This window comes from Ischnura elegans (assembly GCF_921293095.1).
Source record: "Ischnura elegans chromosome 13 unlocalized genomic scaffold, ioIscEleg1.1 SUPER_13_unloc_1, whole genome shotgun sequence".
Classification (NCBI taxonomy): domain Eukaryota; kingdom Metazoa; phylum Arthropoda; class Insecta; order Odonata; family Coenagrionidae; genus Ischnura; species Ischnura elegans.
Genome location: NW_025791657.1, coordinates 11,933,643 through 11,951,776, shown reverse-complemented (window position 1 = coordinate 11,951,776; position 18,134 = coordinate 11,933,643). Strand labels below are relative to the sequence as shown.

General features: G+C 37.6%; 1 protein-coding gene across 1 annotated transcript in view; it reads right to left on the bottom strand.

Annotated features, from left to right (window-relative positions):
• LOC124172069 overlaps positions 1-18,134 on the bottom strand; it is a 64,429-nt gene that overhangs the window by 37,179 nt on the left and 9,116 nt on the right. Inside the window, exons 4-5 of the mRNA XM_046551475.1 lie at positions 16,800-16,919; positions 2,738-2,905 (exon numbers count right to left, since the gene is read on the bottom strand). Coding sequence (XP_046407431.1) covers positions 2,738-2,905; positions 16,800-16,919 — 288 coding nt within the window. The remainder of the gene's footprint in view (positions 1-2,737; positions 2,906-16,799; positions 16,920-18,134) is intronic.

Below are 18,134 nucleotides of genomic sequence, written 5' to 3'. Positions count from 1 at the left end.
ACATTGTGGCTGTATTACAACATCCTTGGGGCGACGAAAGAGAAAAATAAATGTTTTCAGCAGTGGTGTCTCAAATATGAATTTTTGATGTAGAACATGTTTTTGATTCATAGCCATTGTTATCGACCTCTTGGTATTACGTACCCAAATATGAAATCTAGGAGAAAAGAGGTAAATCTCATATGTAGGCCACTTTCTAAGGCAGTAAAGTATGAAATCCTCAGACTGATCTTGGAAGAGAGAGCTGTAGGGAAGCGCCCACGAGGAGAAGAAAATGTCCATGGGCACAAAACGTCATAGATGGGGCAGCAGTTAGAGATATTTGGGACCAATTACAATGGTCAAGAGAGTATTGCCTGAGAAGCCAATGCAGTGGATATTGTTCGGCACGACAAAAGAGATAAATAAGAACCTAAGAAATTCTGTCAGTCAATCACATCAATAGTCAGGTGGATGAAACCCTTTTCATTTAGTAGATTTTTCAATTATTAAACATCATCACTTGGTAAAATAATAAGTTAATAATACTACTTCAGTTCACACTTACAATTAGCAGGAGCCAGTAGGAGATTTTTTGTTCATTTTAACTTGCTTCGGTCACCCATGTGAGTAAATACATATATTAAAAGGGATTGTTTCATAGTGTACTGGGTAGATTGCCTTTTTTGAGTTGGCCAACTTCAGTGCCCCACTTAGTTAGCTATGATTGTTTTACAAACACATACTTGAATCATACAACAAAAAGTCTTTGCTTACCACCACTAAAACATCAACTGCAAGGTAACAAGCACTTTGCATGGAGTCACAGCTTGAGAAACACAGCTTATACACACCTTGACATTGCTTATGCACACTCTTATAAGTGGTATATAAAAATGCAAAAATTGCTTGAAAAATTTAGATCCAAAAACAAAAAACAAAATCACAGTTGCTAATAATTTATTTCTTCTAAATAATGAATTTGCAATTACGTTTCATGTGCCCTGCTTTCCTCAATTCATCCTTTCTTTTTAACCATTTTGCACCTTGATTTCGGGTGGAGCCAATGGGCATTTTTATTCATATAACACCTGCCAGTGGGTGGAGTTAGGATGTTTGTCTGGTATATCGGTGGATTTTTTAAGATTGGGAAATTGTCCTTTTCATTGAAAAAATTGATTACGTGTAGAGGAAATTTGTTAACAGCTACCTTGCTATCTGTAAAAAAATGCTAAAATTGCTTGAGAAAATTAAGTCCACGAATTATATGTAAAATCATGTCTAAACAATTTTCATTAGTCTAAATTATTAAAATTCCACTATTTTTCAAAATGCCTATTTTCTTCTTATATCATTTTCAACACATTCAGCGCGCGGAACGTCAATTGAAAGGCTCTGCCAGTCAGGCCAGGAGTCCTTTATCCCACTCGGTACGTAATAATATATCTATTCCCGAGTGTTAAAATCGTGTGTATGACCTTCAGCAAGGACCCCTTCTTCGAATCCTGTGCTCCATTTGGTAAAAACAGTGTTGGAACCGCAGGTATGTTGTGAAAACTCCCCCTTTTTCTTTCTTATTTTATCCACCAATTCTGACCACTTTCATGAAAATCGCGTCTGCATTGAATGTGTTAATGGCTAGCTAGCTGATACAAGGACATGCATTGCTTGAGAAAATTAGATCCACAGAAAAATATATAAATTCATACAGCAAATTAATTATATTGATCCAACTTATAAAATGGACGTTATTTTTCAAGTTGCCTACTTTTCCTCTCATCTTTTTATCAATAGGGTGCTCTCCTATTTTTTCACCTCATGGCATCTCCATAGTCACACAAGCAAGGGTGACTTCACGTAGAAATTCATTCAGTTACAGTGCACAAAGCCACTTTCGTCATGCAACCTAGTAAATATCTATAAATTAAGATCACTTAACCTTTTCGCGCCGAATGCCACACCTGTGCGGCGAGGATTTTCTCCCATAAACAATGAATGCCACACTAGTGCGTCCTGAATATTCTTACCCTAACCAATGAATGCCACGCCTGTGCGGCACAGGTCGAAAAAAGTGACCGTGACGGACACAATAGACCCAAGGACGCGGTCGCCCGTCGTGATCCGCCTTAGCGCGAGCCCAGTCCCTTCTTCGGCCGCTCAGGTCGACCCTTCCCTATCCTCTCCATGTGGGCAACTACTGTTATTTGTAGTGTGTTTTCAAAAAAATATTTGTTGTTTACTTTTAAAAGTCAATGCTAGATATGCATTCATCTTTTTTTGCTGACCACATGGAAATTTCAAACAAAATTCTAACATAAATATCAACGGAGTTATAGACCATCTAGTAAATATACTAAATCCGTCTATATCAACGTAAGAACTTCGTTTAAAATTTCTGCACGCTCAGAAAAGAAACACAAAATTCATTTTGAACGTAAAAAATCGATGCGAACAACAAATATTTGCATATATTTTGCAGTAATATTTTAGCAGGTTGACCGCGGACTCGTCCTAGGAAGGGGCTTGTAATCCCTCTATGGTCTGGGACAGAGGTTGAGGAAAGGGATCGGCGCCCCACTGAGTTGGGTCCAAAAATGGTTAGGGAGGGAACCACTGCCTTCAATTGGCGCGAAAAAGCTTCGTACAAGGAAGTAAAGATAACTTTCAAGAGGCTCATATTGAGGAAGTATTTCCCTGAACAAAGGTTCGGTGCGAAAGGGTTAACTAGGGTTTCACTGTGGATGAGAATTTAACTTACCAACATATTAGCTCTGGATTGTTGGAATTCTGGCACAGGAATGTATATTTCAGTCCTTTGGACTGAATGAGTAAGATGTGATGTGCCTTGTATCTCATCTTGAATGAAGTCTTTAGTGTCAGCAGAAGACCCCAACTCATCATCAGCTACCTGATCTCCTTGAATACTCTGTGGAGAACATAACCATGATAAACTCATCTCCTTCAATGTCAATGTGTTTGGGGGGGTTCTTCCACCCTCTCCCCCCCCCAAATCCAAAATGTAAAAACCTTCACTTGTCTCCTAAAAGGAAAAATTGAAAAAATCTTCAAGTTTTATATTTCATCTATAGTCTATCATGATAGCTTGAGTGCCTTCAGCATCCACCTCCTTGCCTTGGGAAGATATTGACGCCTGTGCCTGCATATGAGTCCAAAACCAGCATCATTAGATACAGGGACAGAAAATAGAAATAGATTTATTAGTTCGCCGAAAAAATAATGATTCCCATATATAGCATCGATAAAAATATATACACCGCCCCAAAACATTCGCTTGTTAATATTCACATGTACAGCTTGTGGGTCATATTTATGTGCACTAAATTGTACTATCGTTTGCAAAAGTCTTGCAACAAATCGAGCTTTCGCTCCATTGTCAATTTCTGGCCACCATTAAATTTGAATGATCGCTATCTGGGTATGAATCTTCATGGTAGCTTGGGAACGACTCACGAACGGGTCATCGTGACACGGGAGGGAGACGTAGGAAATCCTTATGATGCTCAGTTGAGCAAACGAGCGTCGGTGTTGTTGCGTCGTCGCGGCGTTTGAAATTATTTTTATACTCGTAATTGACTGGAGTAGAGAATTGAAAATATTTATGCGTTAACCCTCATATGGATTTACAAATTTAGTTACGTCGTTGGATTATCGGCGCCGCAGCGGCGCCGCGTCATGTTTTGCTATTATCTTTCAAAGTTAGCCTGAATTTACAAGTTTTCTGATTGATAATGGTAAATACATCTTTTATCTTTATTTCTCACCGTGTTTTGCTAGATTTAACCCATTATTGTGGAAGTTATAACAAAAAATCTTGAACGCTACATTCTTTTCCATTTTTTGCCGTAATGCTTTCTATTTCTGCTTCCTTTGTCTGCTATTTTCGAATGAAAGTTTTAATTTCGTGTGTAATGGTTGTTTGAAATATTTTCTGATGCAGTGCTGGAATAACCCCGCTTTTTAATGTTTATATTGTTTATATTTTTATGTATCTAAATACTAAAAATGAGTACCGAATAAAATTCGTTTATGCCCATATGACATAATTTTGCTTCACCGCGTCCACCCATATGTTTTACCTTTGCAGTGTATACAGAAGGATAAGTTTTTACACGTTAATAATGAAACAGCTGTAGGTAAAGTGAGAAGAGACGAGTGTTACTTTCGTGATTTTTACAGGATTCTGGCGATCAAGGCAAATCTTACGAATATTCTGGGAGCTCATAATCTGCAATTAAAAAAATAAAGTCCTATAGGTTTGGAAATATAACGAATATGGGATAGTTAGCGACGTGTCCAACAACCCAACGCCGCTTCGGAGGTTGAGCTAGAAGAGCCGATATTTTTTTTCGACTGCGGAGACCCATTCCCTCACTGAGGACGTTTCCTTAGAGATGGACGAGTAAATGTGATGCGTGGGAGTGTACCAGATGAGGTTTTACTCCTGGATTGGTGGGAAATCCAAGAAAATAACTTCTTAGAAGTATGGGTTATAGGAGGTAGGGAAGAAGGAACAGGCGCCTATTTTCTTTTGTCCAGCTCTCCGTGAGGGACTGAAGAAAGAATGTTCTGGGGTGACAAAAATACTTTCAAGCTGGGAGGACTTCCCTCACCGTTTCTTTCCGTAGCGTTTCACACACCGAAAACATTGAGACTATCCATACCTTCCCACTAAGCTTACTTATTCGTCATTCACCACCTTCTTCCCCCTCCCACAAAAGTTGATTGAACTTCTCTCCGCCCTAATGACCCACCCGAGCTGGACCTTCTTGGAATGAAGGGAGAGCCACCGCGAGGCGTTTTGACAAGGCTTTTGTTCCCTGTCCCTCATGCAGCGATGGAAAGATAAAGAAAAAGCAGGCTATTGTATCTAATAGTCTCCTTGCATTCCCAACCTTTTTCGCGATAAGGGTTTTCTACTCTTACTTGGCCTAACGATCTGGGTATTCCCTGATCCTTGGCAGTCGACACACTACCACCCCTTCACCTCAAAACACCTACCTGGCATTCCTTCTCCTTTCTCCTTCTCACTCACCCCTTCACTTTACTAAAATCCCAATATCTGTGCATTTCAGTACACAAAGAAACGAGAAATATATTTACAAATTTTCACTTCACGGCAAATTGTCTATTCTCCTATTCATCATGAAACGATTTTTACCATGTAAAATACTGAACTAATGGTCAGGAAAAAGAAATTATTTTCTATCACACAATTAGTTGGGTAGTTATCTTGATTTCACCCCAATGGTAAATTGTCACGTCATCGGTAATTAAATAAACGTCAGCGATTTTGCATTGACTATCGTAGACGCAAAGGTATTTTTCGAATGAGAGGTACAAGACATATAACAGTAACCGTGCAATGTGTTCTTCACGGTAGTCGGTGAAACCTCTGAATCTCCTGGCAAGTTACAGTTGCTCATTCAACGAGAAATATTCACACGGCGGTGAGGAACCATTATTCTAAGAATTCGGATAATGCATTATGTTAAAATTTTCTTAGGATTGCTGCTTGGTGTAATTCTAAACAGAGTAACACTGGGATTTACTCAAAGGGGACTATCACCACGGCAGGTACATGGACGCGGAGCGGAAGTGCCCAAGCAAAACTAAGACGGATGCCATGGAAAAAACAATCTAGCTTAGCCATGAGTTTCTATGAATAATTCTTGCAAAAAGATGAAGTTTTGTCAATGAACATTATATTGAGGCAAACATTATTATTCTTAGCGAAAATAGAAAGAAAAATTGGTATAGTAATATTTTCCTTTTGTTTAACAATTTCAATTCGTTTATAAAGTTTAGAAATGTAAATAATAATATTATAAATATATTAAAGCATTTCATACGAAACATAATTGCTTTGACATTAACATTGAGAGTGCAGTCCACGATGTAGCGACGAGGAAATACTGAGCGCCGCAGCGGCGCAGTAAATCCAACGACGTAACTTTTTCCATTAGAGGCCAATAAAATGTAAACTATTGACACTATTCAAACAAAATTTTACCTGTAGACGAAGAAAGCAGAAAAAATACACTACTGAAAATTTCAAAATGATCCATTGGAATGGAAAATTTTTACACGACTTTTAAAACCACGAGCGCCGCTAAGGCACAGATAATCCTGTGAGGGTTAAAAAATTGGGTATCTATGAGGACTTGCTTCCAATGGTAAACCACATTAGGCCGGCTGGGGCAACGATTTTGCCATTAGGAAGACGGAAAGCAACTCGCTCGTAACACTTTTTGGGGATTCAACGTCATTCAAGAGACTTTATAAGTTGTTGAAATATTTGTTCGATATAGGAGACTTAACGAATGAAAAAATATTAACTGGCAATTTTCCGGAAAAAACACGGCTCTTTCGACTCCATCATCTTTCCTTCATTGACATTAAAAAGTTCTTTACATAGGTTGAAGGTGATAAAGATAGCTTGATAAGATTTCTTCATAATTAATTATAAATTTTTGTTAATTGGATAAATATATTTACACCAATGGAAATGTTTCCTCGGAAATAAATGGGATTTGATTGCCAAAAAAATCGCTAGGCCTCATCGTTGCTAGCAGAATGTTTCTTTATTTTTACTGTTTACATAGCTAGGAGAGACTTAAATTTTTACGATAGCACTAACATATTTAGAGAACATATCGCATTAATCTTCTATTTTGTTATAATAAATTAATTATTGTTTCAACTTTAATATTTAGGACATTATTATATTTTAAGAACAGGCAGCTTAACCCTTTCGCTGCTGTTCAATCTCCGGAAACCTCCTTACATGTGGCGAAAATGTTAAAATGCGTTTCCTGGGCCCATGGAGCAGGTACTTCCAGGATGGGTGTGGTACACCCTCCGAAGGGTCGCTAATCCGCGACCCTATCCTCGACGAACTCACCCTCGCAGGACCGTCTCATCGGCCCTACCAGCGGGGGCCCTAGCCACACAGCAGTAATACGTCTCGGATACGTCTCTGAGACGTCTCGAATATCGCACGTTACGTCTCGGAGACATTCTGAGAGCTTCAGAGACATCTCTGAGACTTATCTGAGACGTCACTATGTCCAAAAAAAATGGTCTATGAGATGTCTCATGAGACGTCTCAGATAAGTCTCCGAGATGTCTCAAAAGAGTTTGTACTCTGGTATGCTTAAAAATGTAGGCAAAAAATAATTAAATGCAAATTATACAGTTGTGACCTACTTATCTCGATCATTTCTAGCAACGAATTTTGTGAGGGATGACCTTTTGAAAATAAGAAACCCATATTAAATGTCGTGATTTTAACAATCAAAACTGCGCAATTGCACCAAAAAATAATATGGAAGGCATTGATGGCGTTTAAATAAGTTTTTTTTAATTCCTGAACGGCTCACGATTACATTTCTGAGACATCTCTGAGACATTTGCGATATTCGAGACATTCGAGATCATAGTGAGACGTCTCTGAGTCGTTGCTATGTGGGTACCTCCGGAAAAGTGATCGCTCTGACTACAATGTGAAAATCATTCAATCAATCCGATCGTCACAAAATGCTTGTTTTCATCGCACTCCTGCAAATCAAGCAATCAAGTACGTCTTTGAACCGTGTTTCTGCGATGAAAAATAACGATTTTGTTAACTTTGCAACAAAACGTGGCTGCGGACCACCGGAAAACTGCCATTATATCAAAGTTAACAAAATCGGTATTTTTCATCGCAGAAACACGGTTCAAAGACATACTTGATTGCTTGATTGGCAGGAGTGCGATGAAAACAATCATTTTGTGACGATCGGATTGATTGAATGATTTTCAAATTGTAGTCAGAGCGATCACTTTTCCGGAGGTAGGGCCCCCGCTGGTAGGGGCCGATGAGACGGTCCTGCGTGGGTGAGTTCGTCGAGGAAAGGGCCCTTGATTAGTGGGTCCCTTCGAAGTGCTTCGGCGAAAGTGCTGACCGCATGGCAGGGAGGAAGAAAAAGTACGTCCACCGCAGTCTGCCTTGCGGACGTACTAGGTACGTCCACAGCAGTGAAAGGGTTAAAGAGTGACTTAATAGTACGACTTTTCCCTATCCATGTATGCCTTGGCCTCCATTGGTAAGGTTTCCAATAACAACAACGGACGGAGATTAAATTGAAAATCAATTTCAACCAATATTCGCCCTTTTTAAATTCCAGACTATCGATGCGGGAGGTAAAATATTTTGCGCAGAATTTAGCCACTCCCTCAGCTCTTAACGCTGAATCAGGTGCTCCCGGGCCGTAGTTTTGGTCAGCTGATAAGTCCTGCACCTCATCTTGCCCTACATCTTTATCGCGACTTTACCAGCCAGGGACGAGGAAGCAATTTACCTGGGGTAAAACTTGCAGGCCGTAACTGATTCTCACAAACTTCCAAAAAAGTGTAAATAGGGCCAATTTGTAGCTCTATCATATCATACATGTTGATGCCATAATTTGCTTGAAGAAAGTACGTACTAGAAGAATAGTTGATAAATACCTCAATATAAGCCTTTCCTATATTTAAAAATCAGCGCCGGGGTGCGTGCTCGAATAAGGATTACCATTACATAGGTTATTCCTAGGATTGTACTCAGTACATCAGCTGGACTCACATTCTGTCCCTTTTCATCAAAATTCCTGTATTAGATACAGCACTGATTATAGAATATTGAGGCCTACAGTTTAAAAGTAAAATTCTTCACTTAATTTATATCTTTTTCTATCGATGGATTTTTTCTTGAAAATTTTCCAAGAAAATTACCGTCACTGCTCATTTACGAAACGGAAAAGGGTAAAATTATTCTGAAAAACTTTATTGGTACAATTAACTTGGTAGGAAACGGCGACAAGTTGATAACAATTAGACAGCATACCACATTGACGGACAACATAATCGCTGCAAAATTTACAAAATATCACTCATAATTGCCTTTTTAATCAGCTAAAATTGATCTATTTAAGAAATTACGTACATGGAGCCTTAGATTACTACGATAATTCTCATCCCAAAGGTTAATAATGATGAGCAGTTACGGACCTGTAAAGGAAACCTTATAACACTGGGAATCACATTCACCAGTGATTGTGGTTGGAGTTCCCTCAAGGGAAACGCAATGATTCGTCCTACCGCGCTAACAACGAAGGATTCCTGTAGCATGATCATTTAAATTAGAAATTGTTATTAAAAATGCTAGAATTCAACATTTGGTATTTTCTTAACATAAATTTAACCCTTTCGCGCCGGACCTTGGTTCAGGGAAATTCTTCCTCAATATGAGTCTCTTGAAAGTTTTCTTTACTCCACTGTACGAAGCTTTTTCGCATCAACTGAAGGCAGTGATTCCCTCCCTAACCATTTTTGGACCCAACTCAGAGGGCAAAAATCCCTTTCATCGGACTCTGCCCCAGACCCTAGAAGGATTAAAGCCCCTTACTAGCACGAGTTCACGGTCAACTGGCTAAAATGTTTATGCAAAATATATGAAAATATTTGCTGCTCGCTCCGATTTTTTTACCTTCAAAATGAATTTTGTGTTTTTTTTTCTGAACGTGCAGAAATTTTAAACGAAGTTATAACGTTGATTTAGATGGATTTAATGTATTTACTAGTTGTTCTATAACTCCGTTGAGATTAACGTTGGAATTTTGTTTGAAATTTCCATGTGAACAGCAAAAAAAGACGAATTCATTTCTAGCATTGAATTTTAAAAGCAACAAATTTTTTTGGAAAACACACTGCAAATAACAGTAGTTGACCGCGTGGAGAGGATGGAAAAGGTTCGACCTGAGCGGCCGAAGATGGGACTGGGCTCACGCTAGGCGGATCGTGAGGGGCGACCCTGTCCGTGGGTCTATTGTGTCCGCGACGGTCACAATTTTCGACCTGTGCCGCACAGGCGCGGCATTCGTTGGTTAGGGTAAGAACATTCAGGACGCACTGGTGTGGCATTCGTTGTTTATGGAAGAAAATCCTCGCCACACAGGTGAGGCATTCGGCGCGAAAGGGTTAAAAAATAAAAAAAAAACTTCAAAACAAAATACGGCTGTGAGGAGGAAAAAAAATTTGATTACTTATTATTTATTTTACTCCTCGCATTAAAAGCCTAGAATACTGTGCTATTCAGACTTTAATTGTAAAGGATGGTAATTTTGATCATTTATCGTAATTGTAACACTAAGCTGCTGTGATATGGTTCCCAATTGAAAGATTTTTGAACAAAATAATCACTTTCTCAGTATTATAGTCTTTTATTCGTTTACGTCGTTATAGCTTGAATACGGAGGCTTTCGCATACTTTACGTTTCGGCTGGTTAGTATAGGAATATTATGATGTTGCTGCTCGAGTCGCCCCTGGCTTTGGTATCATGGTATCGTCCTTATAAGCTATTATTATTTGTTATTTTGTTTCTAACCAGGTACAGGCGGTCCTCGACTTTCGTACAATTCGCACTTTCGTACATTCAAAATTGACACCTTTTACTTGACTTTCGTACGCTAAATTCGGACTTTCGGACGTTGGTCGGTATTTTTTTTAAATTCCCGCGATGTTTATTGCGCATCCCAACATTCAATTGTTTCAAATGGCAGTATATGCGAACAACACGAACGTATATAATGAAGGGAATTGTTGGTAGTTGACTCTGAACTAGGTGATTTATTTGGGAGAGAGACTGCCTGCTACATAGGCTCCTTTATCAAGAGAAGAGATTGCCTTCATTGGAGATATTTTTCAAAAGAAGTTGACTAGACATCATCGCAAATAACTTTCACTAAAACTAATAAGATCTTCTTTCTAATTGTGTTTTTTTTTCGTTTGAGTGCTGTTATTCATGTGCACCTTCAGCAACGATATTGAGCGAAATATCACCCGAATTCCATTTGTCTTTTGCAGTCTTTTGTTTTTTGTTAATAACATGCGACATATACACGATCACGAATGTCACCTGCCGAATATCAAATTTTGGTGTAAAAATTAAAAGGTATCCAGAGTGCGGGTTCAACAATTACTTTGTTATGCTTCTTGATACGTGTTTTTGTTAATAGTGGACGTAATAAGTGGAATATCAAATTAAACGCCAGGAGGAAGTTTCACTCGATAGCCATCGGAGTTCTTGTTTTTTAAACTTTTATTAGCATTTTCAGCGTATTTTCGAATAGGATTAGACGATTTGAGGAGTTTTATTGACATATTATTAAAATTAAGTCAATTGAAATAAAATCCGCGAAAAAAATGGTTTTAGTGCGTATATTCCGCTCTTTTGGAACGTAACCCCTAATTAGTATGGAAGTCAATGGTTCGACTTTCGTACATTCGACTTTCGTACAAGTTTTCGGGAACGCATTGTGTACGAAAGTCGGGGACCGCCTGTATTTGTATTTCTAATGAAGCAAGCATATACATTCTTTTCAAACAGAAATTCTGTTAGGATTTGCTTACGTCCAACTTACTCGACATATGAAATGAGCTGCAGTTCCACCGATTTCAATCCTGCCCTAAACATAAAACATATTGCCAACAAACACATTTCCTAATACCATATAACCTACTAAATGCAAGTAGAGAAGTTAATTAATGATGCTTAGTAAGTATACTAATTATCCCCAATTCATCAGAGCATTATTTAAAAGATTGCAGCTTAATATGATAACTTATTCATCAACAATATAGCAGCTTAGAATTATTATATGCATTCACACTTATTTAGCAGCGCAACATATTATCAAACAATACCTGTTTAAATCCGAAAATCAATGAAAAGAGACTTTTAGCAGAAATTAAGCTTTCCTCGTCATAAAATTCACTAACTCTTTGTTAACTTTGTGGTATTCCATTATTTCCTGGATATAGACAGTTACTTATACCACTTATTTTATAAGAGCGCGACCCGGGTTTCAATGAGTAATCATCATCATCAGGCGCTAATTATAATTTGTTTATCTTGTTGTTACCTAGTTACTTGATGAATTTTAAAACGGATGCTCAGGGCATAGCCTACTAAATTCTGTGGTACACTGGTACCGGTACGTTGACGATATTATTGTGCTTTGGAATGGAACTGATCGGCAACTGGATATGTTCTTGAGTTTTTTGAATGACATCCATCCTACAATTTCATTTAACTGTGAAAGAGTCTCCAACCATTGCTTAAATTATGTGGATCTTACAATCAAACTCGATAAATGCCGGCATTCCTTCTCCATTTTTCGGAAACCCTGTTATACCGATCATGTCATCCCAGCAAGTTCAAGACACCATTACTCACACAGACTTATGGCTTTTCATTCCATGATTCATCGCCTGTTAAGCATACCACTTTCCAAAGAAGACTTTAAGAAAGAAATCATCACCATTAAACACATTGCTTCTGCCAACGGTTATTCTCAAAATTTAATAGATAAACTGATTTTAAAAAAACAGAGAAGATTGGCTATCGACCAAATGTTTTCGGCGGACGAGGATAAAAAGAAGCAGTGGTGCACAGTGACGTACCTCGATGCACTTTCTCTGAAAATGGCTCATAATTTACCCAAGGACAAATTCCGCTTGGCTTTCAAACCTTATTCCACCTTAAGGAGACTGATTGTTAAATGCAAGGACCATATAGACCGATTGGATAGATGTGGAGTATATTCTTTGAAATGCAGCGATTGCAATGGTGTATACATGGGACAGACAGGAAAAAGTTTTGAAATCAGGAAAAAAGAACATTTAAGTGCTTACAAACATAATAAAGATGAAAAGAGTAATTTTGTTAAGCACTTAATATGTAACTGCCACAGAAGCGATTTTAAAATTAATATTTTAAATTTTTGCAATGACCGCCGAGAACTGGATTCAAGGGAACAGTTAGAAATTTTAAAAATTGTTGAAAATCAAGATAGTACCAATATAAATGAATACCTCTACCCATCCTTTTCACCTATTCTGGCGTCCGTTTTAAAATTCATCAAGTAACTAGGTAACAACAAGATAAACAAATTATAATTAGCGCCTGATGATGATTACTCATTGAAACCCGGGTCGCGCTCTTATAAAATAAGTGGTATAAGTAACTGTGTATATCCAGAAAATTTCCTCGTCATACCTTGAATACGTGGAAAGGAATACATCTTTACCGGTTGACGTACATTGGAGAACTCTGTTGCTATTTACGCAATGATTAAAGCCCATCAGCTTCACTAATTTCATATTTTTCGCGTTTGCTCAGACATTTATATGATGAAACATTTGGAATATCAAAGCTTCCTCGTATCTAATGTCGTAGATATTGTATTAAAAACATCAACTCGAGTCAATAGATGTAAACAAAAGTCTGCCATATTCACAGTGAGCGACTCGTGATTTAAAGCTCTCTGAAAAGAGCTAAGATCACTCAAAAAGAGCCAAGCTACAAACTTTTTAAAAGCTGTCCAGGGAATTACCATCGATCTTTCCACCTGCATTAAATGCTACAATGTGTTTGGGGGAATATCATGAACATTAATTTCACTTAAAGGAAGCGATCAGATCCCAGGACTGAAAAGGATGATAATGACCCATTCACCATATATTGAACCATGAAGACTAGTGTTGGTTTACTGAATATACCTGAAAACCATACAGTTTCCGAGCACAATCTTTGTGGAGCAAAAGTGGCACCGCTCGATTTGTTGCAAGACTTTTGTAAATGATTGTACAATAATTATAATGCATCACAGTGATCAAAAAAGGAAATAACTCATCTGATCAAAAAATGCAGGATAAGTATCAGGTAAAAAAACTAAATTAAAGTGTAAATAATTATTTTTCTAATGCTTGAATGTGTGACTGAGACTTGGGTTTACTTTGAATTTGCTTCAAAATATATTTGCTCTCATTATTATTTTTACTTTGACTTATCTTCCACACGTGCAAAAAGTGTTTTTATTCCGTGGATTTTATCTGCTAGATGTTTTAAATCATAATCAAAATTCACATTAGTCTTTCAAAATATAGATATAAGAATCAATTTTGGGCAAATCACTCAAGAGAGTACAGAAAAAACACAAAGCATGCTGTGCTGAGAGATGGATGAGATGTGTTTATTCACTTGACAGGAGTGCGTCATATCGTTAGCTCATTGCAGCAATGCCTGGACTTATTACCAACCTTGATTTCCCATGGTAGGCTTTTCAAACTCTTCTGCCTTTTGCGGGTGATAACCATAGTCCCTGCCTTTTTTACTATTACCCCCCCATTCTTACATCTACCAAGGTTACTATGATGATCCGAGGGGTTGTAATTCCATGTGTCGGTAAAGCAAAGTTTTTTATTCTGTAGTGAGCCAGGCAATAAATAGCTAAGGAGTATAAATGAGCAATTCATAGCTTGCAAACAATAACGGCAAGTTTTACTCATTCCATTGCCATTCTAACCTAACATGCAGTGGGTATCATACTTCCCTCTACATGAATGCGATTATTGTATCAATTATAAAATAATTTTCAAAATTCAAAAGAGGATACTGCAGCTCTTAGATAAAATGTCTCCTTACATAGCATGCCACCCTATACTTCAAAAACTATGTATATTACATCACCCCTCTGTGTTAATGTATACTGCAACTGTTTGTGCAAAAAACTATATTCATAATAATGACGAATTTCTTCATATAAAAATTTTTTCTATCTTCATTAATTCTGTGTATGTACCATACGTACTCCTTGACATGTCTTAGGTTTGTCCAAACGAATCGCTGGACCAATTAAAATTCCATTATTGTTATTATGATTACCTGATCAGAGACTTGGAACACAAGTTCATAATTTGTCAGCATCAGGTCCTTTGTTGCCCTATTAGGGCTATAATTGTGTGCATATCCCCTTCCAACATCACTGAACTGATCTGCTTTTACAGAAGGAGACCCACATGTTCCCATGCCATTCCAAGAAAAAAGAGAATTAACACTTCCTTGATACAGGTTTGCACCAATAGGTAATAGAATCAAAAAGATCACAACCAATACAACAAATCTAGGGTGTATGCATAATGAAAAATTCCCTGAAAATCTATTCTGACCTCAGAGAGGAAAATGGGAAAAATTCATCGACTAACAAAATAGTGCCCATTAAGTTACTCTGCCGTATCAATTAGCCGTAGGAAAACCCTCCTTATAAGGAACAACAAATTTACCAGCAATATTTTGAGACATCATGGTCTCGTTACATCATTTATCGACAACCAAGAATCTTTCTCTGCAGGAGCAGATGGGGTACAATTATGTTGATTTAATCCATTAATGGTAATCATTATATTTTATTTCAGTAAAAGTTGAATGTACCACATGCCGCATCAAAATCAGCTCACGGAAAGAAATTGATGCCTCTCAACAACCACTCTGGTTTGCCAACATCTAATAGCCTTTCCAAAGATGGTGAATGACAAATCCTGAGTCCCCCATACAATTTACTCCATACAGTCCTCTCCACATCTGCTACAATTAGAATATGCCTTATATAAATTCTTTTTTGGGAGCAATTCATGTTTGGTAGATTTGCCTAGAAACTGCATCACCTGATTATGTGGCAATACAGCCAGCCAGAACCAACACAATAGGATTCCTCATTCTACATGAAAGGTTTTTATCATTTGGAATGATTTCACTAGAGAATCACGATTCAAATCATTAGGGGTACCCAGCCACACTATGATCGGTGATCTGTTGATCATGACATCACAATAACTCTCCGTGAGGGTACCAAGTGGTACAATAGGTAGCATGAATTTCACTTGTTTCCTTCTATATTGCTTGAATAATATGGAAGGAAAAGAATTTCAACATATCTCTTCATGGATGCGAGGCTTGAATGTTGAGCATCAGCAGAAACGTGTAGAGTAGAAGCATTTTAATTATGATGCAGCCAAAGAATGATGAAGATAAAATGGATCAACCATGTGAGTAACGAGGAAGTGCTAAGAAAACTGGCAGAAAAGAGAATTCTTCTGAGAACCCTTAGCACAAGACAGAAACACTTAGTTGACCACATAATGAGCAATAATGGTCTGATAAAAACAGTACTAGAAGGACTGGTGGAAGAATAACAAGGTTATTAAGATGTAAAAGAGAAGAAATACGTCCCAATGGAAAGGTTAGCGGACAAAAGAGCTGTCTCAAACATATCTCACGACTTATGATGACGATCCGTCCTTCTGTTTCATGGTGATTGGAAGTGAGAATGGTGTTTCTATGCTGACAAATATGGGAAATGCCATGACATCAGAGCCCTCAATCGCTTAGTGATCAAAGGTGAGTGATCAGAGCAGCTGTATGCCCACATTCTGTTCAGAACAATGAACCATTCATTTTGAATTATTTCTTCAAGAGCAACACATCTATGTTAGTAAAAAAAATATTTTGTGACAATTAACATAAACTTTTGGGACTTTGATTCCCTTAATCTCCCTTGAAAAAGAAACCAGAATCGGTCAGGAAACATTGGGGCCACCAAAAAATTTGCAAAGGCAACATAACCCAGCAGCTTTTCTTAAAAAAATTGGGACTATGAATCCCACAATATCCCTTAAAAAGCAGCTAAAATCGGTAAAAAACACTAGGGCCACCCAAAAATTTGCATGGCAACATAGCCCAGAAGCTTTTCTATAACTTACATGATGACTAACCATGAATTTTCTAATGAAGACTCATGACACATCTCAAGTTTACTTATTCACATATGAAAAAGGAAGGGAAAAGGTACTGCTATTATGGTAATTGATATTGGAATATAACATGGATGACTGAATATGTGTTGTAGCAAAACTGTGCTCAATAAAGCAAACATGAACTTACCAAGTCGTCAGTTGCCAATGGGTGTAAAGCAACACTTGGAATTCCAGCTGGATCCACAGTGTTCATCACAGGATAATTACCTTCACTGAGAGGATCTTTGTTCTCGTCTTTCACAGTTACCTAGAAGATAATGCATGATATCAATCAATAGGGAAAAAAATGTAAATGCTTATAGACAACAACAAAACCGCCTGAGACCACACAAGCTGGCCAAAAACATGTTTGTAGAAGATTTTAGTGACCAACTACAATGAAATGGCTGACATGATCAGTTTCCCAAGCACACCTTGTTGTGGAATGCTTCTCAATTAGCTAGCCACAGTAGAAGTGGATAAAGTATTCACCTCCCAACCCAGAGGTTGCAGATTCGATTCCAAACTGGGTGCCCTTCTCCTATCCAGGCCTTGGAATATTTGGGTCCTTCAACTTGATCATGGGAGAGGACTTCAAAGTCCTGAAGTCCATCAATCAATAAAGATGAAGCTATCATCATAATTTTATATGAGATATCACAAACTCACTGTTCTGAGCATAATATCTGCGCACGTACTTCAATGTCCCCAACATAAATACTTAAAAACTCTGCCTGTTTTTTACGAATGTTTCTACAATTCACTGCAATAATTTTTAAATTTCTTGACTTATCAAATACCTTTGTATCTGAGCCACTTATCATATGGCGCTTTCGTTTTTTAGGAGCTGGATTCACATTAAGTATTCCTTTATAATGGTTATTTAATGTTGAAGGCTCTCGTACTTCATAATTATCTTCGTTGGTGGCTGTATTTTTTCCTAAGGTGATCAAGGCACTCTTCCTTTTGTCGACGTGTTCGATTTCTCGAATTATTTCCAATGTATTCTTTTTATTCAAAGAATTATTGTAAATATTACCAATTGTTTGATAAGCAGATGCTCCAAGGAAATGTACAATATCAGAAAAATCGTGACCGGGGGAATTAGATCGGTAAACAGGGAATTTATTAAATTGATTTTCAGCCAGGAAATGGGAAATTTAATCTTACTTGTTCAAAGTATGAGAGAAAAGGTCCTCGTTTTGAATAATTTACTACCATTTCATAAAAATATAAACAATATACTGGTCGTTTATTTTTGTAATATACTTCGACATCATCAAATTATACAAAATATTTATAATAGTAATGACATCATCTGAAGAATGAAAAATCACTTACCAAAAAAGCCTCGATAGTAATGCTGGAAAAGGATAATTCTGGTAAAAATTTGCTGTGAAACTACCGACTCTAGTTATCAGATGACCTGATTCCTCTCTGCATTCACAACCATTTTATTCACAATGAAATTTACTGCCGAACT